We start from the raw sequence: 23,388 nt of genomic DNA, 5'->3' as shown, positions 1-23,388 counted from the left end.
GGTAACCTAGAGGAACTTGAGAAAGTTCAGCAAACTAATCCAAAATCAAATAGAAGAAGAGAAGTAACAAGGATTAAAGCAAAGTTAAATGAATGTGAGAACAAAAGAACAATAGAAAGAACCAATAAAACCAAAAGTTGGGTCTTTGAGAAAATCAATGAACTCAATGGACAGCTTACAAGGCTGACACAGAAAAAAAAAGAAGAGGATGCAAATAAACAAAATCAGAAATGAGAGGGTGGTCATACCACAGACCCTGAAGAAATAAAAGAAATCATAAGAGGATACTAGGATACTATGAACAACTCTAGGCCAACAAACTAGGCAACTTTGATGAAATGGACAAATTCCTGTAAACACACAAAAAAGCTATACTGACTCAACAAGAAATAGAAGATTTCAACAAAGTAATTACAAGTAAAGAGATTCAATCAATCATCAAAAATATTCCTACAAAAGAAAAGCCCAGGGGCAGATGGCATTACAGGGTAATTTCATCAAACACTCTAAGAAGAACTAACACCAATCCTCAAAGTGTTTCAAAAAAAAAAAAACTAAGGAAAAAGGAACACTACCTAACTCGTTTTATGAGGTTAACATCAGTTTAATACCCAAACCAGGTAAAGATGCTACAAGAAAGAAAAACTACAGACCAATCTACTTAATGAATATAGATGCCAAAATTCTCAGCAAGATATTAGCAAATTGAACCCAATAGCACATTAAAATGATTATACACCACAACCAAGTGGGGTTTATACCAGGAATGTAAAGATAGTTCAACATAAGAAAATCAGTTAATGTAATACAGCACATTAACAAATTGAAAAGGAAAAATCATATGATCATCCTGATTGATGGGGGAAAAGCATTTGACAAAATACAACATACTTTTCTGATAAAAACACTTTAAAAGGTAGGAATCAAAGGTAATATCCTCAGTTTGATAACGGGCATATATGAAAAAGGCATAGCCAGCATTGTACTCAATGGTGAGAGGCTGAAAGCTTTCCCCCTAAGATGGGGAATGAGACAAGGATGTCCTCTGTCACCACTATAGGTAGAAGTGAAGGTACTTCATGAGTAGGTCTATAAACATGTTGGGTCTATAACCATGTTGAAGGTGAACATGATTAAAAGGCTTTGTATAGACTCATGTCCCATTGATTAACACTATAAATATAAATAAGTTCTTGCATGAACTACTGCAAAGATATGAATCCCAATTTCAGGGTATAGTGGGTGTGCTGGTTTGCAAGGATGTATGTACCCTTGAAAAGTCATGTTTTAATCCTAATCCCATTTTGTAAAGGGAGCCATTTCTTATGTGATTTAATCAAGAATGGTTGTTAAGCTGGATTAGGGGAGATGTGTCTCCACCCATTTGGGTGGGTCTGGATAAGTTTCTGGAGTCCTATAAAAGAGGAAACATTTTGGACAATGAAAGAGATTCAGAGAGAGCAGAGAAGAATGATGTAGCCATGAGAAGCAGACAGCACACAAACCAGCAATCTTTGGAGATGAAGAAGAAAACTGCCTCCCAGGATGCTTCATGAAACAGGAAGCCAGGAGAGAAAGCTAGCAGATGATGCCTTGCTTGCCATGTGCCCTTCCAGCTGAAAGACAAACTGTGACTGTGTTCACCACATGCCTTCTTACTTGAGAGAGAAGCCCTGCACTTTATCGACCTTCTTGAATCAAGACATCTTTCCCTGGATGCCGTTGATTGGACATTTCTATGGACTTGTAATTGGGACATTTTCTGGGCCTTAGAAGTATAAACTAGCAACTTACTAAATTCCCCTTTATAAAGGCCATTCTGTTTCTGGTATATTGCATTCTGTTTCTGGCAGCTAGCAGACTAGAACAGCAGGAAAATGCTATTGCATTCTGTTGGCTGTGTTTAAGAGGAAAACGTCAACAGTACAGCCGCAGTACCAGAGGTACATAAAGGGGGGAGGGACCAGAGTTCGGGGGAGGCTCGGATTTTCTATTTGGTAAGGACGGATTTATTGGTCATCTTTCTCTTGGGAGCAATCAAATTATCTAAAATTGAGTTCCAAGGACTGTTGACCTCAGACATTATATGTGAGTTCCAGTAGATGGAGGGGGCTGAAAGATGCACTGACTGAGAAGTCGATTGGTGAATGATGGTGTATACATGTGATCAAACATTGTGCTGCTACTAACAGGATTGAAGTTGTGAGGCAGGTAATGATGTGAATGAGTAATATGAGACCTTTGGTGAGGCAAAATAAGCCAAAAAAGAAAGAGCAAATATTGTATGATCTCATTTAGAAAATACTTATAAGAACATTGGGGCCTAAGGTATGAGCTCTTGTAACATTCACATTTAGTTGAGTGGTAATTGTTATTTCTGGATATCAGGGGCTGTTAAGTATATGTATAACCTGGTACTTAGAGCTAAGAATGAAGCCAACCAGGTCTTGATTAAGGTATTTCAGAATACAGGGGTAAGGGAGATATTGTCTGTATTTTAGAACTTCACCTACTCTTCGAGACAAAGGGAAAAAAGGTTTATTTTTTTCAAAACCTAAATTTTCTGCAGCACATAATCTAAATCAACCTGTCTGGTTGTCTGGATAGATCATTTAAATAATATAAACACAGGGAGCCCAGAATAAGAATTAGGGCCTTTAATCATATATAGCATAATGTGATGCCTGGATACATTCCAGAGTATATTAAGCTGATAAAAAGTGTTGAGGGATGGGAGAAAAACTATGGAACTATTAAATTTTACTGTGGGGGAAACCTTATATACTGTATCAAACATTAGGGAAACCCAAATCAATAGGTCAAGCTCTTGATCTTGGGGCTTGCACTTTTGAAACTTATGTATGTAGTGGAGAAGCTTAGCCTACCTATAGTTATGCCTAAGATATACTTCTAAAGGACATGCTTGTTGCTCAGAAGTGATCTCGCTCTAAGCCCCACTCTGCAAGTGAAAGCATTTCCTTACCCCCAACATGGGGCATGCCATCCAGGGATGGAAGTCTCCCTGGTGGCATGGGAGATGACTCCCAGGGATGAACTTGTCCCTGGCACTGTGGGATCAACAATGCCATCCTGACCAAAATGGGGAAAGAAGTGTGACAAATAAGGTATCAGTGGCTGACGGAGTTCAAATACAGTCGAGAAGCTACTCTGGACATCGTCTTATGCAAGCCTCAGTTAGATATTACTACCTATCATAATTTGCCAAATCCCAACCAAAATCATTCCTGTCAATCCTAAAGAAAACTTAGGGCATTATATAAAATTCTACAAAGGTTTATATAAACCTTTGTTATAGGTTTTGTTACTAGGATGACTTTCCTACAGACTGATCCCAGGGCCAGATAAGTTCTGAAATGCAGAGGGGCTAGCCTCTTCAGAATGTCAACTAATTCCATCACCCTATATCACATTATCAACAGCCCCTTCTAGCATGAAAAATTTAGAATAGGCATAACTGAAATATCCCTAAAGAGTGGGAGAAAGATCAAAGGTAATGGTGGAGTTATAAAGAGAGGGTAGTGTTTAACAAATGAGTATGATTCCTGTATCATTAGACAGATATTGTTTTTAGTCTCCAGTATCTGAAAGTAGCTAGAAGTAAAATCTAATTGTGGAATTGAAACCCATACTAAACTCTGAAATCTGTTCTACAACTAATTGTTGTGATGTACTTTGAAATTTACTGCTTTTTGTATATATAGAAAGAGAAGGAAGAGTATAACAGAGAAAATAGAATTTAACAGATGATTATACTGCTGAATCATTATATTGATATTTGATTTGGCCTCCAGTGTCCTGGAGCAGTTAGAAGAAGAAATGAAAAATCGTGGAACTGTAAATCATACCAAACTTTTAAATCTGTTCTACAATTACTTGTTAAAATGTATTTGGAAATTTATTGCTGTTTTGTGTATATGTTATATTTCACTATTTTAAAAAGTAAAAAAAAAAAGAGGCATGAATTTTAATTTAGTATTCCTCTCAAGGTTCATAAAACCCGCATCTTCCTAAAAAAACATAATTCAGCCATCCGTGCAAGATGAGGGTCATGCTGCTAGAGGAAGTGAAACTATTTCGATCATGCACATTACTAACCTTCATAGCTGTTGGAAAATGGATAATGTAGAGGTCCACATAGTCCAGCTGAAGTTTTTTCAGTGATCTTTCCAAGGCTGTTTGAACCAACTCTGGTCGAAGGAAAGTGACCCAAAGCTGTAGCGGTGAAACACATGTTGCATTGATATTTAGGTGAGTTTGTGAATGAAATCAGGAGACAAATAATAGATGGAGTCTGAGTATTTTAGCAGATTTACAATAAAAATTTATTTGCCATTATTATTGAATTTAAGCAACTTTGGGACATCAAACTTCAACTGTAATCACTAAAAATAGACAATCTTTAGGTTTTATTCAGAGTCTTACTACTTTATAGTTTTGGAAATTTATACTGTAAGAATAATGTATAAAGTTTTGAAATGAGCAAAGAATCATGGAAGGGATGGAAACATTACCAAATAAAAACAGATTAAAGTGTGGGAATTTTGGTATATCGTATGTGAAGAGCACTGAATATTAGTCATGCTGGGAGAATTCCATTAAGATACCAGAAACAAATTTCTCCACATGTATTTTTCAAGGATTTTGGTCTTAACTCCTGGATTGGTTATTTTAAGCAACATTTACACAGTTTTCTAATATTTAAGCACTTGATCACTTCAGGGAAAAAGTTTCCTTTTACTTGGGTTCCCTTCACAGCTGATCATTCATTTAATGGAAACTTATTTTTTGAGTATGTTGCCAGTATATCTAATGAATTATCAAAGGTTGTGACACCAGAGGTAAAAATCATTATCAACTAACACTGAAGTCCATCATCTGAATACTACTGTGCAGAGTTTACAAATAATTTTCTGGCAATTTATCTAGTTTTATTCTCATAGTTTCTTTGCATACATAACTGATGGAAAAAATAGTTATCATGATGATAAGTGTGGAGACAGTTCAAGAAATTTTGCCAATACTTTTTAATACTCAAAGAGCTCTTTTACATTGTACTCTTTGTTGACAGAGGAGACAATGAAGATTCAGAATGTTAAAAAGTTGACCAGATCACACAGATGACAAAGAAAGACATCATAGGATCACAGATCAGTCTGATTTTGTACTCCATGCTAAAATTTACTGCTTTGGGCTGAGAATCATAAAAGTCAAGTCATTGTACATTAAATTAGAGCCACAAAATGTGAACATAGCAATGATTGCAAACTCATAATATGTGTGTGAATGAAATTTTTGCAAAAATAACATTTCATAAAAGAGCTACTCCACCAATCACAGTATTCCAATTCTACATGCAGTCACATTTCAAAAATGTGCTCATACACACCTATGCACAACATATACACACACACCACACCTTTGAAGTGTAGAATATGTCTTCTCTCTTCACTGTGCCATCAGCTATCTTACTTCGAATGGCTTGTCCAACCTCCTCTTCATTTTCGTAGGCATAGGCAGCATCAATATGGCGAAATCCAACATCAATAGCTATCTTGGTAGCCACCTCTGCTTGACTATTAGGAACCTAGAGGACCAACAAAGGTAGATGTTGGAGACCATTTGAATGAAATGTAGTCAAGCCTAAACAGTGATGTCCATTGGAATCAATCATACCCTCATATCTTGTGTTAGTTCTCCATGTAGTGTGAACGATTTGTCTCAGTTTGCCTGGGACTTTCCCAGGCTTAATTTGGAAAGCTGTGCATCCCAGGAACACCTTCAGTTCAGGAAATCTGGAAGGTTGTTCATTGGCACTGAACACCCCAAGACCACCCACAGGTTTCTTGTTTCATTAGAAGTTCTCAGAGGACTGTTAATACAGGAATCCTCACAGCTAATGTTCATCATAGTGAAGGCATGCAAAGTAAAATGAGCAAAGGGAAATGGTGTATGTGGCAAAGTACACAGGAGCCAGGCACAGAAGTCTAAAAGTCCTCCTCCATGGAGGCACAGTAGATATGCTTGATTCTTCCAGTTTCAAATTTTTTTATTTTCTTTTTATCTGTTTCAGAAATTTTATTTTTATTAGTCTAATAGTAGACTTTGACAAGTACAAAAGGTGCATGAGTACAAAAATTTCTGTATAGCTTTGTGGGAATTCAAAAAAATGAAACAAAAGAATTTTAAGGTGGGAATATTCATTACTATGTATTTGAGTAGCAGTCTTCTTGAAGCATGACTGTAAAGTGGTAAAAAATGATTTCACTGAGTACATTCAAATTTTTGACAAATCTTTTATACTTGTTTCAGGAATTTTGTCTTGCAACACTTCTATTAGACAGCTCCTCATTTGTATTTTATTACAGCTCAACCCCCTGCCACCTCAGGCTTTCAGTGAAATCACCTTCACCTGACAGTCAGCCTTTGATGCTCTGATCCAAGGAAGATTCTGACACCAACTTCAGAAACAAGAAAAGTCAGACTTAGATTTACAGTTGCTGTGCTTTCAAAATTAAAATAAAAAGTAATACTTCTTGAAAAGTATTAATGAATGTTTCATTTTAGCGTTAATTTCATATTCACATTGCAGAGAAATTACATTTGATTAGCTTTTGTTTCACATTACTTAAGAAAGTTTTCTTCAAAAAATTAATTCTTTCTATCCCTAGAACAGTGAGTAAAAATGACACACTAGAACAGGGAAAATTTGAGCTTATCTTTCTGTGAATATAAAATTAACACTAAAATAAAGGATCATTGCCATCATCTTCCAAGTGTCTTCTTTTTCTTGTGTTTGACCTGCTTGCTCTCTTTGGAAAAATTTTTTTCTCTTTGTTTGTGGTTGTATGAATAGTGAGAGGACTTGTGAGGTTTCTGGATTTTATTGCCAGTAGAAGAGTAGAGTTTTGGGCCTCTATGGAAGTCTTCATCCACCTCATAATACCTATCAGCTTTACAGTGCTTCCCACAATCTCTATTGTTCCTGTTCATTGTTTATTTGGGGATTCTTTCTTTTCTTGAGGCCACCTGTTGTTCCTCCATGAGGCATAACTCTTTCTCATATCATGATGGGGTCTCTTATCTGCTGCTTCCATAAGAGGTCTCTTGAACTTCCTCAGAAAATCCTCAATTTTCTGGAGTTCTTTTATTGTTCATTTTATTCTCTATTCTCTCTCCTGAATTTCACATTTGTCATCATAGTAGATGAATGGAGATGTTGGAAATGTTTGATTAAACATTTGTCTTCCTATGTATTCATGCCCATAATGCCATTTTTATGTACAATTGTAGTGATACAGTAAAGCTGATTGTCCAGAGGGGGTTTTCACCTCTTTGGGTGGTCTAGGTTTGGTCATTAGGTGATACTGCCTCCAGATTTCTAGGCAAGCATCAGCAGAGTACACTATCATATCACATCAGTCACAATGATTTCTCCAAGAAGGTCTTTGAACACATCTGTGAGTGGAAGATACAGGCAAAGAACAGTCTAACCAAAAGCAGGCTAGGTAGGTATGCTGGAGGTGTCCTTTATTGGAGCGGAGCCAGCAGGGATGGACTCCTTGTGGAAAGGGGCGGGTTTTTGACAAATGGCCACATTTGTCACAATTTCTATAGGTAACTTTTTGCTTTCTGAATAGTAATGGTGGGTCCATCTTCAAAATGGTCTATTATTACCTATCTGGGCCTCAAGATCTTTCCACTGATAAAGCAGTTTACACCATCTTCTCATTCCTCAAAAGAGTTTTCACATCCCACAAGGTTGAAAAGGATACCATCATCTTCATATCTGCTTCACATCCCAGAAGCATTCAGCTTTCCACATGGTCACTTTCTGACATGGTGGATTCTTTCTCTTCACTTGAACTGACCTCTATAATCATGACCTCTTGGAGCATACCTGATTTCTCTTCAGGTTTAGGTTTCTCATTATCAGCCAACTCAGAATGGAGAGAAGCAGAGGAACCTCAGGTCTTTTCTTTATTCTCTAAAATTCTTTCTTTTATAACTATAAATACTGTCTTCATCAGACAAAGTGATGGCCTCTGATCCATTTGATAGCTGGATGACCTCACTGTCTGAAAGGACAGTTAGGTTCTTCTGATTTGGTTTGTTATTCACTGATTTGGAATTCCAAGAGTTCTTTTATTCATGTTCTTCATCCCTGATGTCCTTATCATACCTTGGGCATAATGAACTTGGCTATAGAGTTGAAATTGCATCTCACTATCAACACTCCAGTAGCCATGTTTCTTGAAGATGATTGTATAATCATATAGCATTCACAATGTGACTGTGTGATTGCAAAAACCTTGTGTCTGATGCTCCTTTTATCTACCTTATCAACAGACAAGTAGAACATATGGAATAAAACTAACTAATAGGGGGAACAAATGTTAAAATAAATTTAGTTTCAAATGCTAGTGATCAATGAAAAGGAGGGGTAAGGGATACGGTATGTATAATTTTATTTCTGGTTTTGTTTTATTTCTTTTTCTGAATAGATGCAAATGTTCCAAGAAATGATCATGATGATGAATATGCAACTATGTGATGATATTGTGAGTTACTGATTATATATGAAGAACAGAATGATCAAATTAGGAATGTTTGCATTTATTTGGTTTTTTTTTGTATTTGAAAAAATTTTTTAAAAATGGAAAAAAATAAAATACTGGAGACTAAAAGAAAGGGGGGAATGGTGACATATGGACTGATAATGATGGCTGAGGAGACATTGGAAACCTAGATTGTGCTGAGCTTTTTCTAGATAATCCTGTAACAGCCTGCCCTGAGGAAAGGCTTCCAGACCTCCAGTCAGTCCTGAGAAGCCCATCAGGGAACCTTAACATGAAGGGATTAATGCTTAACAGCCTGTGAAGCACATAATTACCCCCCCCCCCCGCCCCCAGGGAGAAACAGCCCTTGCTCCTCTGCCTGGAGTGATTAATCCTGTTTCACCAGATGAAACTGCAAACAAATGCCCTGAAGTATTTGGCTTGGAAGACACTTCTAATTATTTTCATGCCTGATCCCCACCACCTATCTTTTCTTCCAGATGTATAATTAAACTGAATTCCCAACAGGCCCCAAAAGGTGAGTCATATAGTTTCACGCATGAGGAGGTACATGATACTTCAAAAGAACTGTATGAGTTTTCAAATTTTATAGACAGAAATCAGGGGAATATGTGTGGCAATGGGTTTTAAGGGTGTGGGATAATGGTGGGAGAAGTATATAGCTGAATCAGGCTGAATTTATTGATATGGGCCAACTAAGTAGAGATTTTGCATTCAATGTTATAATTTGAGGGGTTAGAAAAGACATAAACAGTTTGTTCGGATGATTGCTTGAAACATGGATTAAAACATGGCCGATATTACCTGAGGTTGAAATGCCAGAACTGCCCTGGTATAACATAGATGAGGAAATCCAGAAGCTAAGAGAAATTGTAATGTTAGAGTGGGTTTATCATGCAAAGCCTGCTCATACACCCCAGAAATGCCCAGAGGCAGCACCTTTTACCAGAACTGTGAGAAATATATTTGTGAGACTAGCTCCATCAGCCCTGAAGAGCACTGTAGTCACCCTTCTCTGCAGGTCAGATAATACTGTAGGAACTGCTATCACTGAGCTGGCATCCTTAAACTCAATGTAGATGATTGGATCCTGAGCTAGAAGAAGCCAGGAGGCAGCACATAATTCCCAAAGACAAGGTGGCTGTGACTATCACAGTGGACAGCATATTCAAGGCAGGAGTCAAAATAATCTGACTCAGAGACTTGTGTCGTTGGCTTCTAGATCATGGGTACCTAGAAGTGCAATAGATGGGCAGTTTACAACATTCTTGTTTGAGCTGTATAAACAGAAGTGTTCTAGGTCAAGTGAAAAAGCTCTAATTTGAATTGCAAAAACAGAAAGTCATGGTCCCTTAATCAATTTCCAGACTTGAGACAGTTTACAGACCCAGAGCTCCTTGAATGAGGGGAAGGCCAGAAGACTAGGTCCCTTTGGGGAAGGATCCCATTACACTGCCACAAATTTGTACTGTTAATCTTCCTCCCCACCTTCCACTAGGAGAACTATGACCTTTTACCAGGGTAGCTGTGCATTGGGGAAAAGGAAATGATCAGATATTTCAGGAATTGCTAGACACTGGTTCAGTAGTAACATTAATTCCAGGGGACCCAAAACATCATTCTGGTCTACCAGTCAGAGTAGGGGATTATGGGGGTCAGGTGGTCAATGGAGTTTTAGCTTAGGTCCATCTCAGGTGGGTCCAGTGGCTCCTGGACCCATTCTGTCATTATTTCCACAGTTCCAGAATACATAATTGGAATGAACATACTGAGAAACTGGCAGAATCCTCACATTGGCTCTCTGACTCATGGAGTGAAGGCTGTTATGGTAGGAAATGCTAAGTGGAAGCCACTAGAACTGCCTCTACTTATTAAAATGGTAAACCAAAACAATACTGGATTCCTGGAGGAATTGCAGAGATTACTGCCACTCTTAAGGACTTGAAGGATGCATAGCCCCATTCAACTCTTGTATTTGGCCTGGGCAGAAAACAGATGGGTCTAGGATGATGACAACGGATTATTGTAAACTCACCCCAGGGGTGGCTCCAATTGCAGCTTCTGTTCCAGATGTGATATCATTGCTTGGCAAATCAATACATCCCCTGGTACCTGGTATGCAGCTGTTGATCTGCCAAGTGCTTTTCTCTGAATAGCTTTTAGAAAGGATGATTAGAAACAGTTTACTTTCAGCTGGCAAGGTCAGCAATATACTTTCACTGTCCTACTTCAGGGGTATATCAACTCTCCAGCCCTATATTATAATCTTGTCCACAGGGAACTTGATCATTTCTCCCTCCTACAAGACATCACACTGGTCCATCATGTTTGTGATAACAAGTTGATTGGACCTAGTGAGCAAGAAGTCACAACTACTCTAGACTTATTGGTAAGGTATTCATGCATCAGAGGATCAGAGATAAATACAACACAAATTTCTAGGTGTCCAGTGATGTAGGACATGTCTAGATATTCCTTTTAAGGTGAAGGATAAGTTGTTGCATCTGGTCACTCCTAGGACCAATAACAATGTACAATACCTAGTTGGTCTCTTTGGATTTTGGTGACAACATATTTCTCATTTGGGTCTCCTACTCTAGCCCATTTGTTGAGTGACCAAAAAAGCAGTTAATTTTGAGTGGAGACCTGAACAAGAGGAGGCTCTGTGACAGGTCCAGGCTGATGTACAAGCTGTTCTGCCACTTGAGCCATATGCTCCAGCAGATCCAATGATTCTGGAAATTTCAGTGGCAAATAAAGATGCTGCCTGGGGTTCTGGTAGGCCCCTGTAGAAAAACCAAAATGCAGGCTCTTAGGATTTTGGAGCAAATCCTTACGATCTGCTGCAGATAACTACTCTACTTTTGAGAAACAGCTTTTGACCTGCTACTGGGCTTTAGTAGAGACTGAATGGTTAACCATGAGCCACCAAGTTAGAATGAGACCTGAGTTGCCAATCATGAGCTCAGTGTTGTCTGACCCACCAAGCCATTAAGTTGGGCATATGCAGCAGCACTCCATCACAAAATGAAAATAGTACATATGAGTTAGGGATAGAGCAGATTCTGAAGGCACAAGTAACTTACATGAGGAAGTGGCCCAAATGCCCATAGTCTACACTCCTGCCATATTACCCTCTCTTTCCTAGACCAGGACTATGGCCTCTTGAGGAGTTCCTTTCAGTGAATTGACTGAGAAAACTCAGGCCTGGTTTACAGCTGATTCTGCAAGATATACAGGTACCACCCAAAAGTGAACAGCTGTGGCACTACAACCCATTTGTGGGATATCCCTGATAGACATTGGTGAGGAAAAATCCTCCCAGCGAGCAGAACTTCAAGCACTATACCTGTTTTCATTTTGCTTGGAAGGAAAACTGGCCACAGTTGCATTTGTGTACTGACTCATGGGATGTTGCTAATGATTTGGCTGCATGGTTAGGGACTTGGAAAGTGCATGATTGGACAATTGGTGACAAAGAGATCAGGGGAAGAGATATGTGGACAGATCTTTCAGAGTGGACTAAAACATGAAGATATTTGTGTCCCATGTGAATGCACACCAGAGTGTGACTTCAGCAGAGGAAGGCTTTAATAATCAAGTAGATAAGATAGCTTGTTCTGTGGATAAAAGAGTCAACCTCTTTTCCCAGCAACTCCTGTCATTGCCCAATGGACTCATGAACACAAAGCCTTGGTGGTAGGGATGGAGGTTATGCATGGGCTCAGCAACTTGGACGTCCACTCATCAAGGTTAATCTGGCTACAGCCACTGTTGAGTGCCCAATATGCCAGCAGTAAAAACCCACACTCAGACCGCAATATGGCACCATTCCCCTAGGTGATCAGCCAGCTACATGGGGGTAGGCTAATTACATTGGAACACTTCCATAGATGAAGGGGCTGTGATTTGTTTTAACAGGAATAGACAAATACTGTGGATATGTGTTTGCTTTCCCAATGGACTTAAATGCCTTATCCATCATCATGGTATTCCACACAGCATTGCTTCTGATCAAGGAATCCCCTTCACAGCAAATGAAGTGTGGGAATGGGAACATGCTCATGTAATTCTCTGGTCTTACCATGTTCCCCATCATCCAAATGAAGCTGGATTGATAGAACAGTTGAATGGCCTTCTGAAAAGTTAATTCCCATGCCAAGTAGGTGGCAATACCTTTCAGAGCTGGGTGATGCTCTCCAGAAGGTTGTATATGCTCTGAATGAGCATCAACTGTACGATGTTGTTTCCCCATTGCCAGAATCCATGGGTCCAGGAATGTAGGGGTGGAAATGGGCGTGGTGCCTCTCACTATTACCCTTAGCGATCCACTAGGAAAATTTTTGCCTCCTGTTTCTGCAACTTTGAGCTCTGCTGATCCATAGATTTTAGTTCCAAAGGGAGAGTGCTTCCACCAGAGAAACAACAATGATTCCATTGAACTGAAATCTCAATCTGCCATCTGGTCACGTTGGGTTATTCATGCCCCTAGATAAACAAGCCAAGAAGGGGATTGCTTTACTGGCTTGGGTGATTGACCCTGACTATCAGGGTAAAGAAGACTGCAACTACAGCAATGGAGGTAAAGAAGAGTTTTCCTGGAATATAGGAGTATCATCATACTACTGTGCTCTGTGATTAAAATCAGTGAAAACTGCAACAAACCAATCCTGGTAGGTTTAACAATGGATCTGAAACTTCAGGAATGATGATTTGGGTCACCCCACCAGGCAAAGAACCACAGTCAGCTGAAGTGCTTGTGGAGGATAAAGGGAATATAGAATGTGTAGAGGAAGAAAGTAGTGATAAACATGAACTACAAACAATGATCAGTTACAGAAATGAGGACTCTAATGGCATGAATATTTCTTCCTTGCTTTGTAATTAGTATCTATTTTTTATGCATAAATCAAATATCTTTGTTTTCCTCTTTATTTTATCCCTTTTATCATATGACATAAACTGTTTTGTTCATGGTATAGTATTTGAGTTGTAAGATATCAAGTTTAAGAGTGTATATTACCCAAGGACTTGCACCATATTCTGGAGAGATTTAATGCATTTCCAGTTGTACATGGGACAGCTGAGTACTGTTAGGCAAGGGGAAAAAAAGTGTCTGTTATTGTTTTCTATTTAGAGATTAAGTAAGGTTTAAGGTGATGTATATAACTGCCACATTGACAAGGGGAAGACTGTCATGGTCAGGTTCATGTCTCAACTTGGCCAGGTGGTGGTGCTCAGTTGTCTGTTCGCACAAGCTCTGGCCTGTCACCATGAGGACTTTTCATGAACTTAAATGTTTCATGAACTCCATGTCCTTGTTTGCAATCAGCTAAGGGGAATGTCTTCTGCAATGGGTGATGCTTAAACTTATCACCAGAAGGTTTTTAAGGTGGATTCAGAAGAGACAATCACACTTCATACTTCAGCCAGTCAGCCTCTCCTGAGAGTTCATTGAGAACCTTCATTGGAGCTGCCAGCTCATGACATGTCCTCTAGATCTTGGATTCTTACAATCCCCCAGTTGTCCAGCCATCCTCCCCTGAGAGTTCATTGAGGACCTTCATTGGAGGTCTATGACTCTATGTCACCACGGTTATGTGGCACACTATTGTAAATTTTATATTTACAGATATCTCCTGCTGATTCTGTTTCTAGAGAACTCTAGCTATCACCACAGCTAACATGAAAATTGTATGCAGCCACTTCTAAGGATAGATATCTGCTAGTTAATTCTTTTCTGCACACTCACTCTGGCCACATGAAAGGGCTATATATCAGGAGTAAAAAAATGTATGCTCTGAACGGTGGATCAGTGGCAGAATTCTCACCTACCATGCCAAACATGGGTTCAATTCCTTGAGCCTGCCCATGCAAAACAAAACAAAACAAAACAAAAAAACCTGTTTATTCTGAGGACATAGATTTACATAAAAAACAAATATTTTCCTACCTTTGCTGTTAAGTACATCAGAAGCTGTTTTCCAAAATGATTAAAAGAAATTAGGTATTGTGGCCCAACAGCCTCTGTTGGTCCCCCTTGAACTTTTCCTTAGGCATTCAGTGCATGGAGGTTTACAATGTTTACTGAGGCCTCAGTCTTACCCATAATCTTTCCATCTTCTTCATCCTCCATTGCATGACTAAGAAATAAAGTCCTGCTCCCTGTTCTTCAAAATGTTTGTTAAAAATTCCTGCACATATTTAGAGATAAGAAAATGGGATCGATAATTTGAGCAAATTTCCTGCATTACACAGTCAAGAGTAAATAAGAGAAGAAACTTTGGAATGTAAATATTGTGGCTTCCCATCTAGTGGCCTGTCCACTTTGCTCATTCTTACATGAAAGGAACAACTCTATTTCCTTCCAACATAAAAAGTATTTTTATGAGGACCTGGAATTGAAGACTTGGGCTTTGAGGGAGCATTTCCTCTAAAATGAACTTGTATTTCCTCTTCAGATGAATTTACCAGTAGAGAGGGAAGTAGGAAGGAGGCTCTACTCACTCAGCCTGGAACCAGGTAGGCTACCCAGCCCAAAGCTGTTTACGCACCACTTCAAGTTCAAGGTTCTCCTCCATTGCAGGTGTACTTGGTAAGAGGAAAGATTCCTGAATTGGAGAAATATACAGAGAACCTCCTCATAGCAATCAATCTAAAGGCAGGTAGCTGGAAGCAAGTACCCTACATACTGAGGTTCATCTCTTTGAAACAAATGGAAACAGAAGGAAAAGTCGACCCTAGGATAATCACTAGGTGACCATATGATGAGACCCCATTGCACTGATGGAAGACTGTCCTCTTCTCAATTCATCATTGGACTGTCTCTAGCCTGGTGAAACCAAGACCATGTATGTCTCTCAGAATCACAGAAGAATGAGTTTTAGGACAGCCCAGTCCTAAATGACAATGTCATTCTAGCGCTGCTTTCATTTTCACCTTCCACCCCAAGTCTTCTCCTCTTACCTCTTCAGTTGTAGCAGTTCCAAATCCCAGGGTAGGAATGAAGTGACCATCATTTAGCTGCACACAATGAAGTTTGCTATCCATTGCCTTTCACCCTTCAGAGCAAGCACAGATGGGTTTTTAAATTTTTCCTTCAGAAGACTTTTGAATAACACTAAGGCAATGCTCTAAGTACAAAGGTGAAACCCAACTGCACTGTTCAGTTTTTATAATGTGGTAGGAGGGGCCATGTTTAAAGGGACATTCCATGGAGTGTGAATAAACTTGGAATCATTTCATTTGTTTTTCTATTCTCATGAAAAAGTGTATTGAAACATTATTCTAAGTGATAAAGGTTCCTGCTATTTCAAGAATTTATTCCCATTCCTCCCACAGGAGCCAGGATTTACTTAACCCTTCTGTTAACACAGAACCCAACTCCCACAGCAACTGCTTGTTTAGTCTCTTCCCAAGTGCAATCTCCATGTGATCTTGTATGATGCAGTGTCCTGCTCCCCAGGCTGTGAGTACATGCAACTAATAAGATTCTGTCCAGATAAAATGCCCAGTGTTGGGTATCATGTATTTGGCCATTCTAGTAACCCTGAGTTGGGATCACCTCTCTCTTCAGTAGGGTGAAGTAGAGGCAAAGGAAACAATTGGCATCATGAACAAGATAGTCCAACAATCTCCAAAGAAAACTGGTCAGGTGTAATGAACTCTTCTTGGCTAAATTGCCTGGATATTGTAAAGGATGCTTGGATGGAATTGTGGGCTAGATGAGGATAAGGGGTTGTCTTCAAATAAGTACCACTGCATCCTAAATGTCCCTAAGAACAAGTTTGTTTCCTGGAGGAGCTCTTGGTGTTAGATTTAACTGACATACTCTCTCAAGAGAAATGAGAATAGAGGGGGTATTCATAAAAAAAAGCTCTTAGATAACCCAAAATATTTTTAACTGCAGTCTGTGAGAAAACTTCCAGTTTAAAAATATATATAATGGTATGGATCATATGACTAAGTATACCTGCATGAGGTTTGCTCCATGCAACTCCTAAAACATTCAACATATGTACTCACAAACAGATTTCTATCTCCTCTCTTCAATCAGTATTGCTTACTGAACTTTTTTTCTTTTCCATGTCAATGCAGCTGGGGAGCATGCATGGAGGTGGCATGGAAGGCTGGCCATTTAGTAGTTATGGTATACCAATTAATTATTTAAATATCAATCTGTAGAATCTGTAACATTTCCTCATGCCACTGTCATGGTAACTTTTTATTTATCAGTACTATCTACTTATCAGTTTTCTTTTACCTTTTCTTATTTTTCTGCCAAATGCAAACACTCCATATGATAAGCATTAAAAATGTAAGTTTACCTGAAGTACTGTTACCAGACAAAGGCAGTGGATTCTTTTTCCCATGTGATCAAATGACCAATTCCTGAGACACTGGGGTTTCAGAGGGAGGAAAACCTTATTACTAGGTATGAAGTAGGAAATCAAATGGCTTATTGGCTCAAAAATTTGTGTTCCCAAACTGCAGCTATTCTGATAGTTTTATAGCATCAAAAGATTGGCAGGTTTTAGGATAATAGCACAACGGCCCCAGATGATGTAATTAGAGGTGATTTAATTATTGAGCATGCACATATTGAGTGTATTCTTAGTCATAGAATGTATGCAAGAAAATGGCAGCTTTACTATGAAGAAGGGTATTATTTTTAGTGGTGTAATGTGGTATAAGTCACTTAATGTTAAAGTCTAATCTACTGCACATATTAGGCTGGTCCATTTTGGTTAGACCCATTTTGGTTATCAAGGTAACTTTGGACTTGTGATGGGTTAGTCTGTGCTGGGCTAACACCCTTCATTAATAAACATCAGGGGCTGTCCTTAGTGATCACAAGACTCTAAAGCTGAAAAACTGGATAAATGGGTACAAATATAGGTCAGTCACAAGGTTTTAAAAATCATAAGGGAAAAAGATAAAGGCTACAGAATCTACATCAGAGATAAAACACATTTGGATTATAATGTAAAGAGTTCAGGTATTTTCCTCTGTCTACTATAATATACCAGAAAGTATAAACGGAATATCTATTCAATAATTCAGCTATCATAATCATCCCTTTAATTTTAAATTACCAGTTACAGAACCAGGGTCCTCACTTCCAGGTAAAATTAGACCTTTTGGAAAGCTGGCTACCACCCTATGGAATACCAAAAGAGAGCTTCAAGAAATAGGCTAGGAGGTGGGGCAAGATGGCACCATAATGAGTTGTGGAACTTGGTTCATCCTCCAGAGCAGCTGGTAAATAGCCAGGAATGGTACAGAACAACTGCTGGGGGAACATCAGTGACTGGACACAGTGTACATCAATCTGAACCAGGTGGAACAGCTGAGACTTCATACAGAACTCTCATTAGATAGAACTGCAAGCTCTCTCGGGCTCCAGGATTACCCCAAGCAAGGGTAGAATTTAATTTATTGGAGAGACAAAGTAACTAGTCAGATGACAGGAGTTAATTTCCTAAAAGGTGTATCTTCCCCAAGAGAAAGGGGAGGCCTAGCTCAAGTGGAATCCTTCCTTCAAGGAACTCAGACCCCAAGGACTGGAAAACTGAAGTAATCAAGCCATCATATTACCTCATCTCTGTCTCAACCATGTCTCCAGCAGTGAGAGCCTGATGAAGTTAAAGGCACTACCTCACTTTATGCTGGTAGGAAACTGCCAGCAGATGAGTGCCACATGCAGGGCAGGACAAGAAAAACACCGAGTCTACAAGCTTCACAGGAAAGTCTGTCAACCTGCTGGTAAAATGTGTACTGACTACAATTTCTTCCTGAAATGCGAGCCTGTTTGGTCAGAGAAAATCTGACTGTGGTCTAAATATCTGAGAAGACCCTCCTCAAAAAAAGGGGGGGCTCCATATAGGCAGGGCAAGAAATAGAAAAACAAGAACTGAAGAATTCTGATCAGTTAAACAGAACATATGCTAGTGGTCTAGAATTAGTTGAACTGAATGTCAAAGAAAAGATAAATAACAAAGCCATTCAGCAAGAAAATCCTAGGGAAAAGTGTGAAAACAACCTCCAGAATAAATTAGTTATGAAAATCAAATGCCTAGACATAAGGAAAAAATGAGTTATACTAGGAAAATTGAAGATATGACCCAGTCAAAGGAACAAACCAACACTTCAAATGAGATATGGGTTGAAACAGGATGTTCAACTCAGGATGTTCGAACAGACATGGAAAATCTCATCAAAAATCAAATCAATGAGTTGTGGGAAGATATAAAGCAGACATTGGATGAACAAAAAGAAGAAATCAAAACTTTGAAAAAACAAATCACAGAATTTATGGCAATAAAAAGCACAGCAGAAGGAATAAAAAGAAAAAAATGGAAACCTACAACAATAGATTTGAAGAAGCAGAGGAAAAGATTAGTGAATTCAAAGACTGCACATGTGAAATCTGACACAAAAAAGAAAATATAGTTAGTGTAACTTCCAGACACTATATGTGATTGTAAAATCAATTGAACTTTAACTTTGATGAAAAGCTTCTTATTATAGTCCAAAATCACATTTCCAGTTATTGTGTTTATTAGAGAATTTCTGCCAGTGAACTTCCAATTAAATACAACTACTCAAATTTTTAATATATATATATTTTTTTTACTGATTGGAGATAGTTTATTGGAACTTACATCAAAAGCTCAAGCAAATAAAGGAAAATGATAAATGGGACCTCCTCAAAGCGAAATATTTCTGTTTCAAAGGACTTTCTCAAACCAGTGAAAAGAAAACTAACTCAATTGGAGAAAATATTTGGAACCACATATTTCATAAATTTTGATAGAAAAAATATAAATGAATCTTATAATTCAAAAACAGAAAAATAATAACTCAATTGAAAATAGGCAAAAATATGAAGACATTTTTCTGAAGAGGAAATAAAGATTGCTAAACACTCTTTGAGCAGGTGCACTTAAAAGCTGTTCCTCAATTCTTTCAATTGCTCATTACAATTCCTCATATTTAAATATCATCTTCCCAATTGATACCTGTTTTCAATGGTTAAATATTATCTCATGATGCTGGAAACTAAACTTGAGGACCTTTTGTTTTAGCTTAAACATTTTCACACTATTTTGTCTTTTTTCTGCCTTTCCTAGGATTTTAACAACAAATCGGCTTCAGGTCTTCAAATGAATTTTAATGGGGGAAGAATCAGTTTGATTTTATGGGGCTTTTCTTTTACCTTATGTCGTCTTTTCTTTGACATTCAGAACATAATTAAGTCATGAATTATTTATGTACCAAATGCTACACTTTAAACAGTTTCCTATTCCCTAATCTATTTTTTAGAAATCATTCCATTGTACATATGCAATCAGTGATTGTTAATATCATCACATAGATGTATGATCATCATTTCTTAGTACATTTTCATCAATTTAGAAAAAGAAATAGCAAGACAACAGAAACAGAAATAAAATGATAATATAGAGAAAAAAATAAAAAATACAAAAAATATATAAAAAACACACAAAAACAAAAACAAAAACAAACAAAAAAACTATAGCTCAGATGCAGCTTCATTCAGTGTTTTAACATAATTACATTACAATGAGGTAGTATTGTGCTGTCCATTTTTGAGTTTTTGTATTCAGTCCTGTTGCACAGTCTGTATCCCTTCAGCTCCAATTACCCATTATCTTACCCTATTTCTAACTTCTCATGGTCTCTGTTACCAATGACATATTCCAAGTTTATTCTCTAATGTCGGTTCACATCAGTGGGACCATACAGTATTTGTCCTTTAGTTTTTGGATAGTCTCACTCAGCATAATGTTCTCTAGGTCCATCCATGTTATTACATGCTTCATAAGTTTATTCTGTCTTAAAGCTGCTTAATATTCCATTGTATGTATATACCACAGTTTGTTTAGCCACTCTTCTGTTGATGGACATTTTGGCTGTTTCCATCTCTTTGCAATTGTAAATAACGCTGCTATAAACCTTGGTGTGCAAATGTCCATTTGTGTCTTTGCCCTTAAGTCCTCTGAGTAGATATCTAGCAATGGTATTGCTGGGTCGTGTGGCAATTCTATATTCAGCTTTTTGAGGAACCGCCAAACTGCCTTCCACAGTGGTTGCACCATTTGACATTCCCACCAACAGTGGATAAGTGTGCCTCTTTCTCTGCATCCTCTCCAGCACCTGTCAATTTTGTTTTGTTGATAATGGCCATTCTGGTGGGTGTGAGATGATATCTCAGTGTGGTTTTGATTTGCATTTCTCTAATGGCCAGGGACATTGAGCATCTCTTCATGTGCCTTTTGGCCATTTGTATTTCCTCTTCTGAGAGGTGTCTGTTCAAGTCTTTTTCCCATTTTGTAATTGGGTTGGCTGTCTTTTTGTTGTTGAGTTGAACTATCTCTTTATAAATTCTGGATACTAGACCTTTATCTGATATTTCGTTTCCAAATATTGTCTCCCATTGTGTAGGCTGTCTTTCTACTTTCTTGATGAAGTTCTTTGATGCACAAAAGTGCCAACTCACCTGGGACAGAACAATCTCTTCAATAAATGGTGCCTAGAGAACTGGATATCCATATGCAAAAGAATGAAAGAAGACCCATATCTCACACCCTATACAAAAGTTAATTCAAAGTGGATCAAAGATCTAAGCATTCGGTCTAAGACCATAAAACAGTTAGAGGAAAATGTAGGGAGATATCTTATGAAACTTACAATTGGAGGCAGTTTTATGGACCTTAAACCAAAGCAAAAGTGTTTAATTTTGAGGAGTTCCCATTTATTTCTTTATTTCTTCAGTGCTCTTGCTTTAGGTTTAAGGTCCATAAAACTGCCGCCAATTGTAAGATTCATAAGATATCTTCCTACATTTTCCTCTAAATGTTTTATGGTCTTAGACCTAATGTTTAGATCTTTGATCCATTTTGAGTTAACTTTTGTATAGGGTGTGAGATACGGGTCCCCTTTCATTCTTTTGCATATGGATATCCAGTTCTCTAGGCACCATTTATTGAAGAGATTGTTCTGTCCCAGGTGAGTTGGCTTGACTGCCTTATCAAAGATCAAATGTCCATAGATGAGAGGGTCTATATCTGAGCACTCTATTCGATTCCATTGGTCGATACATCTATCTTTATGCCAATAGCATGCTGTTTTGACCACTGTGGCTTAATAATATGCCTTAAAGTCAGACAGCGCGAGACCTCCAGCTTCGTTTTTTTTCCTCAAGATACTTTTAGCAATTCAGGGCACCCTGCCCTTCCAGATAAATTTCCTTATTGGTTTTTCTATTTCTGAAAAATAAGTTGTTGGGATTTTGATTGGTACTGCATTAAATCTGTAAATCAATTTAGGTAGAATTGACATCTTAACTATATTTAGTCTTCCAATCCATGAACACGGTATGCCTTTCCATCTATTTAGGTCTTCTGTGATTTCTTTTAACAGTTTTTTTGGAGTTTTCTTTGTAGAGGTCTTTTGTCTCTTTAGTTAAATTTATTCCTATGTATTTTATTCTTTTAGTTGCAATTGTAAATGGAATTCATTTCTTGATTTCCCCCTCAGTTTGTTCATTGCTAGTGTATAGAAACACTACAGATTTTTGAATGTTGATCTTGTAACCTGCTACTCTGCTGTACTCATTATTAGCTCTAGTAGTTTTGTTGTGAATTTTTCCGGGTTTTCGATGTATAGTATCATATCGTCTGCAAACAGTGATAGTTTTACTTCTTCCTTTCCAATTTTGATGCCTTGTATTTCTTTTTCTTGTCTAATTGCTCTGGCTAGACCCTCCAACACAATGTTGAATAATGGTGGTGATAATGGACATCCTTGTCTTGTTCCTGATCTTAGGGGGAAAGTTTTCAATTTTTCCCCATTGAGGATGATATTAGCTGTGGGTTTTTCATATATTCCCTCTATCATTTTAAGGAAGTTCCCTTGTATTCCTATCCTTTGAAGTGTTTTCAACAGGAAAGGATGTTGAATCTTGTCAAATGCCTTCTCTGCATCAATTGAGATGATCATGTGATTTTTCTGCTTTGATTTGTTGATATGGTGTATTACATTAATTAATTTTCTTATGTTGAACCATCCTTGCATACCTGGGATGAATCCTACTTGGTCATGATGTATAATTCTTTTAATGTGTTGCTGGATTTGATTTGCTAAAATTTTGTTGAGGATTTTTGCATCTATATTCATTAGAGAGATTGGTCTGTAGTTTTCTTTTTTTGTAATATCTTTGCCTGGTTTTGGTATGAGGGTGATGTTGGCGTCATAGAATGAATTAGGTAGTTTTTCCTCCACTTCGATTTTTTTGAAGAGTTTGAGCAGAGTTGGTACTAATTCCTTCTGGAATGTTTGGTAGAATTTACATGTGAAGCCGTCTGGTCCTGGACTTTTCTTTTTGGGAAGCTTTTGAATGCCTGATTCAATTTCTTTACTTGTGATTGGTTTTTTGAGGTCATCTATTTCTTCTTGAGTCAAAGTTGGTTGTTCATGCCTTTCTAGGAACTTGTCCATTTCATCTACATTGTTGTATTTATTAGCATTAAGTTGTTCATAGGATCCTGTTATTACCTCCTTTATTTCTGTGAGGTCAGTGGTTATGTCTCCCCTTCCATTTCTGATCTTATTTATTTGCATCCTCTCTCCTCTTCTTTTTGTCAATCTTGCTAAGGGCCCATCAATCTTGTTGATTTTCTCATAGAACCAACTTCTGGTCTTATTGATTTTCTCCATTGTTTTCATGTTCTCAATTTCATTAATTTCTGCTCTAATCTTTGTTATT

General features: G+C 38.0%; 1 protein-coding gene and 1 pseudogene across 2 annotated transcripts in view; both read right to left on the bottom strand.

Moving 5' to 3' along the window:
• Positions 1–15,746, bottom strand: part of LOC143691279 (aldo-keto reductase family 1 member C23-like protein) — a 44,487-nt gene extending 28,741 nt beyond the window's left edge. Inside the window, exons 1-4 of one of the 2 annotated variants that reach the window (XM_077169529.1) lie at positions 15,564–15,723; positions 10,633–10,753; positions 5,438–5,605; positions 4,117–4,233 (exon numbers count right to left, since the gene is read on the bottom strand). In XM_077169529.1, the coding sequence (XP_077025644.1) occupies positions 4,117–4,233; positions 5,438–5,605; positions 10,633–10,753; positions 15,564–15,616 (459 nt within the window). In that variant the 5' untranslated portion in view covers positions 15,617–15,723. Of the gene's footprint in view, positions 1–4,116; positions 4,234–5,437; positions 5,606–10,632; positions 10,754–15,563 lie in introns of both variants that reach the window. The other variant, XM_077169530.1, reaches the window with a different exon arrangement.
• LOC143691278 (zinc finger CCHC domain-containing protein 7 pseudogene) lies at positions 5,625–8,897 on the bottom strand (annotated as a pseudogene).
• Positions 15,747–23,388: the final 7,642 nt, after the last annotated feature.

The sequence above is a fragment of the Tamandua tetradactyla genome, chromosome 7 (genome assembly GCF_023851605.1).
Source record: "Tamandua tetradactyla isolate mTamTet1 chromosome 7, mTamTet1.pri, whole genome shotgun sequence".
In the NCBI taxonomy this organism is placed as follows: Eukaryota; Metazoa; Chordata; class Mammalia; order Pilosa; family Myrmecophagidae; genus Tamandua; species Tamandua tetradactyla.
This window is presented reverse-complemented; position numbering and strand designations above follow the sequence as displayed.